This window comes from Papilio xuthus, unplaced genomic scaffold (assembly GCF_000836235.2).
Source record: "Papilio xuthus unplaced genomic scaffold, Pxut_1.1 DF826949.1, whole genome shotgun sequence".
NCBI lineage: Eukaryota > Metazoa > Arthropoda > Insecta > Lepidoptera > Papilionidae > Papilio > Papilio xuthus.
Genome location: NW_013531700.1, coordinates 921,354 through 930,833, shown reverse-complemented (window position 1 = coordinate 930,833; position 9,480 = coordinate 921,354). Strand labels below are relative to the sequence as shown.

At 31.4% G+C, this 9,480-nt stretch overlaps 2 protein-coding genes across 2 annotated transcripts in view; both read left to right on the top strand.

Moving 5' to 3' along the window:
* The first annotated feature begins 559 nt into the window (after positions 1–559).
* The window catches only part of LOC106120792 (uncharacterized), a 76,255-nt gene continuing 67,334 nt past the window's right edge, over positions 560–9,480 (top strand). Inside the window, exon 1 of the mRNA XM_013316223.1 lies at positions 560–840. The gene's annotated coding sequence lies outside the window, so the exon portion shown is untranslated. The remainder of the gene's footprint in view (positions 841–9,480) is intronic.
* Positions 5,206–6,181, top strand: LOC106120793 (uncharacterized). The gene has a single exon (XM_013316224.1). It carries the CDS (start codon positions 5,313–5,315, stop codon positions 6,144–6,146), a length of 834 nt encoding a protein of 277 aa, XP_013171678.1. The 5' UTR covers positions 5,206–5,312; the 3' UTR covers positions 6,147–6,181.

Sequence of the window (9,480 nt, the reverse complement as noted above, 5' to 3'; positions counted from 1 at the left end):
CTCGATTTAAATGGTACAAAGACCACGTTATCTTCTCATATCTACATATATATAATATAATAATCAATTGCTGTCCATTAGTCTCGCTAAAACTCGAAGAACAGCTGAATAGATTTATCTTATCTTGGTCTGGTAATGTTCGTGGAGGTCTAGGGAAGGTTTAAAAGGCGACTATAATTCGAATAATTGCCGGGAACTAATTGTTTTTTTTTGTTGCGCGGACGGTTTCGCGGGCGGCAGCTAGTTTCTTATAAAAGTGAATATAATTGTTTTATGTAATTTAAAGGGGGGATCTTATCATTACCGTTTTGTATAATCTATGTATGAATAATGTAACCTCGTTCTAGAATATACGGAACATAGAATATTCTTCATTAAGGCTAATGTATTCGATAGTGTATGTAATGCCTTAATTTCCCTTTAGACAGCGATTCCGAAGGCGATGATATCGTTTTTACTAATTAATTAATTAACGCGACTATATTTTGTTTCATAAACAAGTTATGTCGCGTAGTGGCGCATAGTACGGTAGTCGTTTGTTAGCAGCGGTAGAGTGAGGACGTGCGCTCCGCAGCTTTACAACGGCTTCGTGAAATAATTAAATTACCGAAAATTAATCTATAACAAACTTGCACGTGATTGCATGCGTTTGTGGCGTTGAGTGATTGGATGTTAATTTCTTGACGAAGTTTAGCGAGTTTGTGTTTAAAAAAATTGACGGTGAATTTTTAAAATTAAGTACGTGTTAAGTTTTGGTGTTGTTATAAGTATGGGAGTGTTCATGTGAGTAATTTAATTTTGTAAGTGTTTTGAGGCTTCGATTAAAGCTACGAAAATAAGGTATGTATTGCGTGCTGTTTCGAGTGTGTTACTACCGCGTGCTCTAGATTGTAACTATAACGACTTTCATAATTATTTGTGCGGTTCAAATCTTGAATTTAATAAAATGTCGATACCTTGTTAATAATATGTGAAAATGTGAATAGTTTTTTTTAACCTGTTTGAATAGACGTCTCAATAAAGTCTAATTAATTATTATATATATATTGTATTGTTTTATTAATATTAATTCATTTGTATTAAATGTTTATCTTATATCTTTAAATGAGCAATCGGCTACAACGATTTTCATAAAATTTAGTATATAGGGGGTTTCGGGGGCGATAAATCGATCTAGCTAGGAATCATTTTTAGAAAATGTCATTTTATTCGTGTTTTATCGATAGTCAACTTAAACATAAACTTGGAAGAAAAATAACAAAAAGGAGGCGTTTGAGTAATTATTATTAATATTAATAAAATAAAAAAAATACTGAGCAAAGCTCGGTCATCCAGGTACTTCTTTATTAATCTGTAGGTATACAGCTTTTGTTTAATTCAATTACTTATAAAAGAATTCTTTGAATATATTTCCTTTGTGCGTAAATTAAAAAGGAAAGATTTGTGCTTAGATTTGGAATTACAAGATCTTTTGATCTTAAAAATGTCAAGAATTCAAGATTTTATTCGATATAATCTTTTCTTGTCATCATCGTCCTACCGTTTTCCCTACGGAGGAATTCAGTTTTTACGCATTTCTTACTAATATTATAAATGCGAATGTTTGGATGGATGTTTGTTTGAACGTATCTTGTGAACGGATGCATGGATCTCGCTAAAATTTAACATAAATGTAGAACATAGTCTCGAAAAACACATAGACTAATAGTTTTTTTTTATACTACGCAGACGGTGTTGAGGGCGACAACTTATATAGAATCCATACGTTCTTCAGACTTTCTCTACCAATGTTATGTACATTCAATTTCTTGATATGTCCTATCGTCTGTCCATTATTTTTTTAATTCTATAATAGATAGAGATACGAACAATGTTGATCAATACTGATTTGCGACGTTTGAAAGTTTTTATTTATTTTGGTTGAACCATGGCTTGCGTGAGAACACGAGAACCCCATGGTGATTAACATGCAACGTCTGAACTGTATGCAGGCAGTAAATATTAGTTCGTTGAACGTAATTTAAAAGAAAAACCTTTATTATTCCACAAACACCTGATTCGTTCATTTAAATTAGAAATTTCTGCAAATTATACCGCCTCTCTGTTTTAAGCAGTTCCATCTTAATATTATTAATCTATACTAAAAGTTTTCTTTAGTGTAGAACGACTCTGTGTGTGACGGTTAAGTAACATTTAATATAATTCACATTTGAGTATTTTTGAAAGATCGGCTTACCGACTTGCTACGAGGAAGGTTTCAGGTAAAGCCGATTGGGGCGACATCTGTCGTCACCTGACCACACTATTAAATATGATATTTTCTATACAATAGAAATATCTTTGGATATTTTATGTATTATTTAAATATATCTAGAAAATATTAAGTGCAATTTTCCAAGCAATAGTTAATTAAATGTACATAACTGTTGAAATAAATGGAAAAGATTTTTTAATCATTAAATACTTCTTAATTAATTCTAGTACATGCTTACATACTGACATTTTACCGGAGAAAGACCAAAGAGTAAGTTTTGTCGATGGCCCTAGACACATCCAAAGATTATAAAATTTATCAAATACAACAGTAACAATTCTTTACTTAACCTATTATTAAGGCAACTTTTAACATTCTTTGTAAGTAATTTACTCCCTTACCTAGTGTTTCTCGTATTTAATATTTTAAAAGCTTTAACGTTGTATAACTGTAGTATCTACATATTATAGAATTATCGAGTATTGTCTTTTTAGCCGACTTCAAAAAGAAGGAGGTTATCAATTCGTCTTTTTTTTTATGTGTTACCGCGTAACTCCGCCCCTGGTGCTACGATTTTGTTTTTTTTTATCGAAAAGTTTTCATTGTAGTTGGGGTCCCAATTTTGTTAGTAATTTTTGGTGTAAAGAACTTATAGCCTTACATTTTCTGAATTTTTTTCCAATATGTAACTTTCTCATTCTATGTTTATTACATTTTTAAATCGGAATTGTTTTAGTAAATTGGTTCTAAGAAATTATAACATTATCAAAATAATTTGATGCTTTATGGGTTTTCATAGAACAATAAAGTTCAAATTAAATGGATGATTTAATAAGTTTCGAGTTGTAAGAAGTTTGAAGCGAGATTTTCTAATTCCGCAACAATGTTTAACTGATAAATTTTGCTTTATTATAATAATATAATTTTTGTTTTTCGAATTTACATTTGTAAATTATTAAATAACATTAAATTTATTTTAATCTATAAATTTTTTAATAAGATTATTTGCAATGCAGACCGCCAGGTTCCATCCACACCATCTCGATGGCTGGCAATCCACAACCGTGCGGTTTGCGCGAAACTTCCTGCCTCGCACAGCAGCGTTGTGGAATGGTCTGTCCTCGGCGGTATTTCCAAACCGCTACGACTTAGGGTCCTTCAAGAAGCGAGCTTATCACCACCTCAAAGGCCGGCAACGCATCTGCGGTTCCTCTGGTATTGCTGATGTCCATGGGCGTCGTTGAACACCTCGGTGTTCCCGCTGCTCGTTTGCCCCCTTCTGTTATAAAAAAAAAAAAATGGAAATAAACAATGTTATGTTGTTTTGGATGTACTCAATAATATGCAACATTAAAAACATATCTTAGAATACATTCTTGTTTTAATGTGATAAAAAAATTGAACATTTTTTTTAAAGTAATTTATTCATAGTGTATTTTAACTTTTATATAGAAAAGATTACTATGAAAATAGATATAAAAATATTTGAATATTGTTCTTTGAGGTTAAAATTATTTCAAGCTCTGAACAAGATGCGTGTTAAAATATGTTGTATAGTGAACGTTTAAGTTGAAATTCTTCTAAAAGTATGGAAACATAAGCGTTTAAGTTTTTTAATAAGACTTAGAAAATATTTAATATTACGTTCATTCTCTTACTTGAAGTAATTTTTGAAAGTTGATATTATTTGTACTTGTAATTATTGTATTAAGAAGATACAAAATTACGTATACTTTTGTCATACCATTGCTTTTATTTCTAGCTTTTTATACATGTTCTTTTTACGGCTGTATTAGTAACTAGCTGTCGAACGTGGCTCCGTCCGCGTAGATTAAAAAAAATGCCACACCGCGATCCATGCAATCGTTTTGGAAATATCTTCTAACAAACATCCATCCACCCATACATCCATCCCAACATTTTCATTTATTACATTACTAGCTGTAGCCCGTAACTACGTCCGTGTAGAATTGAAAACTTAATTAATAATGTGTTCTTCCAGACTTTGTTCTAAATATATTCCAAATTTCACTGACGTACGTTCAGCTGTTCTGGAGATACTTTCTAATAAACATCCCATCCCATTCGCATTTATAATATTAGTAAGATTATCATGTATGCAATAAATAATTATAAATATGTGAAACTTAACCAAATTTACAAAGAGACCGAAAAGTTATTATTTAAAATTTAACATAATTATTTTTTAAGCCGTTATAAGTAATTTATTTTAAAGGATTAAAAATCTTTTATTAAGTATTTGGTGTTAAGCGATTTGTAAAAAAATATCAAAATCCAAGGCGTCGGTCGTTATAGAAACACCATAATTTGTCTTACTCAACGTCAACTTTTCTCTTCTAACAGAAACTGAAATATTTTAACTTAATGTATATTTATGAAATAATTAAAGGAAGTACTGTAAAATGCTGCCTAATTTTACGTAAGTAATTTACTGTAAAATAAATTAATGTTTTAGAAATAATTTCTAAAAAGACGTAGGGAAAATCTCTGTTTATTTTGTGTGTATTAAAAACCAAAAACTACGTAATGGAGTGATAAGATTTTGTGTTAGTCGATTAAAATCCAGCTAAGATACAACTACTGAGGCAGTTCGAATTTTATGCACAAAATATCTTCGTAATTCAAAAGTTGAGTCGCTAATTATCGTACTTCTCACTAATATTAATGCGAATGTTTGGATGGATGGAGGGGTGGATTTATTTGAAGGTATGTCCAGAATGACAGAATGGATCTTGATGAAATTTGTCATGCTTATAGAACATAGCCTGGAAGAACACATAGGCTACGAATTATTATTTTTTTTAATTCCTCGGGTCAGAGTCGCGAGACAGGTGGTATAAAATAAAAATTATGATTATAAGAAAACTTCATTTCGACTAACGATAAAAAATTAAACAACCCATAACTACTAAGGTTTTATTAATCATTCGACTCGCGGCTAGTTAAGTGAATAGACGTGTATTGTGTTGCGCGCGCACATCTACTCACAGCGCTTGCGTCACTGCACAGTATAAGTAAAATTATAAGAGGAAACATAATGCTTCGGTCACCAAGTGGAGAACAGTATTCCTCGCAACCGAATCTCACGGAGTCAGGCTTTAATATAACAAAACGAAAACGTAAACAGACTGACGACTACGCAGATTTACGAAATGATTTAACTGAAATGTTTAAAACGTGGTCCGAGCAGCAAGACGCTAAACACAAAGAATTAATTGAGACTATTCTTGAATCGAAGAAACAAAATGAAGAAATTAAAAATATTTTGCAAGAAAAAAATAAAGAAATAGCTGAATTAAAGTCTCAACAAGAAACTTTAATCATCAACCACACAAGTGCCTTAAATAGAATCGATACATTGGAAAAGGAATTAGAAGAGTTTAAAAGAAGTCAACGCCTGAATATAGTTGAAATTAGCAACCTTCCCAAGTTAAAACATGATGACTTTAATCAAATTATTAAAAAATTACACACTGCAATCAAAGTACCATATGACAATAATTTGATAAAAAAGACTCACAAAGCTAAATTTGGGCAAAATAAATTGATTGTCGAATATAAAGATGTTGAAGTGAAACGGAAAGTACTGAAAGCTGTTAAAGATTACAATAAGAATACTATTGACAAGCTTAACAGCGAAACGCTCGGGCTAGAAACTGAAAAAATGCCGATATATGTTTCAGAATCACTGACAAATACGGCTAGAAGGCTATATTTCTCTGCCCGCCAACTTGTTAAAAATGGCATGTATCACTTTTGTTGGATTTCTGAAGGTAAAATCTTGATGAGGGAAAAGCAAGGAGCCCCAGCTATTCACATTCAAACCAGTTTTCAGCTTGAACAACTAAAAGCGAAGTCTTCACAGGCATGACTATATTTCATAATAAGTTTATCATTTCTTAATTGCATGATAGTTTTAGTTTTCTCTACTTTTCGTTTTTTAAACTTAGTTTGCAAGCTTAGAATATTTTCTGGATTATATTTAATGTTTCTATCAATGTTAAAATTTTTCGTAACACCAGTTGCAATTGAAATTATCATTAAGGGCAATATCAATGAATCGATTGTATTTAAAGTAAGGAAATGGCATTACTTATTATTAATTCATTATCAACCAAGGAACAAACAAACACTCGTTCAATATATTAAAATTGAAAATGGATGATTCCTTACATAGTATTATCGCTGACGTTGAAGACAGTATCAACGTCGGCACCTCTTCCTTGGTTGATAATCCCGATCACTGTGCTAACATCCTAATGAAATTTCCTATGGGCATTAGAATAATAGTTCAGAACATACGTAGTATTAATAAAAATTTTGACGACTTTGTGATACTGTTGACTAGGTTAGCAGTAGAATTTGATTTGATCATCTTAAATGAATCCTGGCTACAATATGCTACTAATCTTCCAGTTCTGCCAGATTACACTACTTATCAAACACGCAACCATACTAACCAAAATGGAGGAATAGTTATTTACGTAAAAAATTCTATAAATGTAGTTGTATATGAACCAGAGATGATGGAGTCAGATTGTCTTGTCGTAAACATCAATAATGAACACTCAATAATATGTATTTATCGTTCACCCTCTTTTGCATCAATTAACAATTTTAGTACTTCTCTGGATAATCTACTTTTTTCTCTTCGAAAGTTTAAACACATTAGCTTAACTGGGGACATAAATATCGATATAAAAAATAGTAATAGTGACGCTAAAGCACAGGCCTATCTTAATCTGTTAGCTATGCATGGACTGTTACCTAGCCATACTTTTCCTACCCGCGAAGAAAATTGCCTGGATCATTTTTTCACTAAAACAACTTTAAAAAGCCATTGTATTGTATGCCATACAACTGTTACAGATCATAATACTCTTATCATAACAGCTTACAAATCAAATGACACTTGTAAACATCGTTCAAGATACATAAAACGTACCGATTATGATAAAGCAGTATCAGATCTAAATGATATTGACTGGAACAAAATTACTAGTTGTGATGATCCTAATTTAGCTACAGACGAATTCTTATCTAATATTATTACTACAATAGATAAACATACTAAGATTATTAAAGTTCCCAATCGACAACTCAATATCAAACCCTGGATTACCCCGGGTCTCATGAGGTGCATTAAGTTTAGAGATAAACTGCATTTAAGACTTCGAAAGCATCCTAACGATCAAATAATAAGAATTTCCTATTTGAGGTATAGAAATTTCTGCAATTCTTTATTAAAAAGGATTAAAAATATATATGAACAAAATCAAATAAATGAAAATAAAAATGATATTAGGAAAACATGGCGTACTGTTAAGAATATATGTAACATAGATACATCTCATAAAGAACCAACAGAACTATTAAATTTAAAAGAAAATGTAACAGATTCTATTAATCATATAAATAACTACTTTGTTAGTATAGGTGAAAAATTAGCCAACAATATAATAAAAAAAAAATAATACTATCCCCAATGAATCTTGCCATAGTCCTAACAGGCCTCTTCTCTATTCAGCAAACAATAATAAAAGTTTCAATGTGTCTCCAAATTCTTTTATGCTCATACCTACTTCTCCTCAAGAAGTGTGTAAAATTGTGTTTTCCTTAAAAAACTCCACCTCAACAGGATGGGACGGTATTCCTTCTAGATTTGTTAAACAAGCAATCAACAATTTAGCTATTCCCATTAATTATTAAAAAAGGCAATTGTAATACCAGTATACAAAGCAGGGGAAAGGGGAAATGTGTCTAATTATCGACCCATAGCACTTTTGCCTTGCTTGTCAAAAATTTTAGAAAAGTTGATTAATAATCGTTTACTTGACTATTTAAGCTGGAAAGGATTTCTTTCCCCAAATCAATATGGTTTTAGAGCCAATAAGTCAACAGATGATGCGACAGAACACCTAGTGGCCCATGTTAGCGAATATTTAGACAAAAAATACAAATGTTTAGGTGTGTTCCTAGATATGGCTAAAGCGTTTGATACCGTTTTTATTCCTAAGCTGTTAGATAAATTAGAATCGATTGGTATTCGCGGTGTCGCTCTAAATTTTTTTACAGATTACTTAACTAACCGTAGTCAAGCTGTTAAAATTGGTAACACTATTAGTGAAAGTGCAACGCTCAATTTTGGTGTACCGCAAGGATCTGTTTTGGGCCCTACGCTTTTTCTCATATACATTAATGAGTTAAGTAACCTACAATTAAATAACGCCGAAGTTATAAGTTATGCTGATGACACTGTAGTTATCTTTCGCGGCAGAACGTGGGACGAAACTAAAAGTACTACTGAAGAAGGCCTTCGTTCTATTATGAAGTGTCTCGAAACTAATTTTCTAACCCTTAACCTAACTAAAACTAAATACGTAGCTTTTTCAATAAAAAATAATGACCGACCTTCTGAATACTCTTTCAATGTTAAAGTTCATACATGTAAGCCTAATACTATCGACTGTAATTGTTACGCCATAGCTTCTACTTCCGCAATTCGTTATCTAGGGATTTTAATAGACCACAACCTTAACTGGAAACCGCACATTAGTAACCTTTCATCAAGATTAAGAAAACTTATAACCGTATTCAAAAAATTTAGACATATAAAAGAATCTAAAACCATTAAAACAGTATACTTTGCATTGTGCCAATCTATTACTTCTTATGGTATAATAGTATGGGGTGGTGCAAGCAAAACCAAATTACTAAAAATTGAAAGAGCGCAAAGAGCAGTTATAAAAGTAATCAATTTTCTTAATTTTAGATATCCGACCACGCTGTTGTATAAGGATTTTTCTGTGTTAACAGTCAGGCAATTATTTATTAAACAGACAATTCTTAGACAACACAAAAACCCAACACAAGTGTCAAATACTCGAAGACAGGTGTTTGTCTATAATATTCCACTATGTAGAACAACTTTTGCCCAACACTTTTTTCCGTTCCTAGGACCATTTCTTTATAACCGAATAAATAAATCGATGCCCTTGATAAAATATACAAAATTCAAATTAAAAATGAAAATTCATGAATACCTCTCTAAGATGGACTATGAATCTACAGAAGAGCTATTGACTGTTCCATAATTTATAATTTATTTTTACTTTCAAGTTAACACATATAATTTAAGTCTAATCAATTTAAAATAAATATATCTTGTATTAATGTGTACTTTTTGCATATACTGTACATCTTTC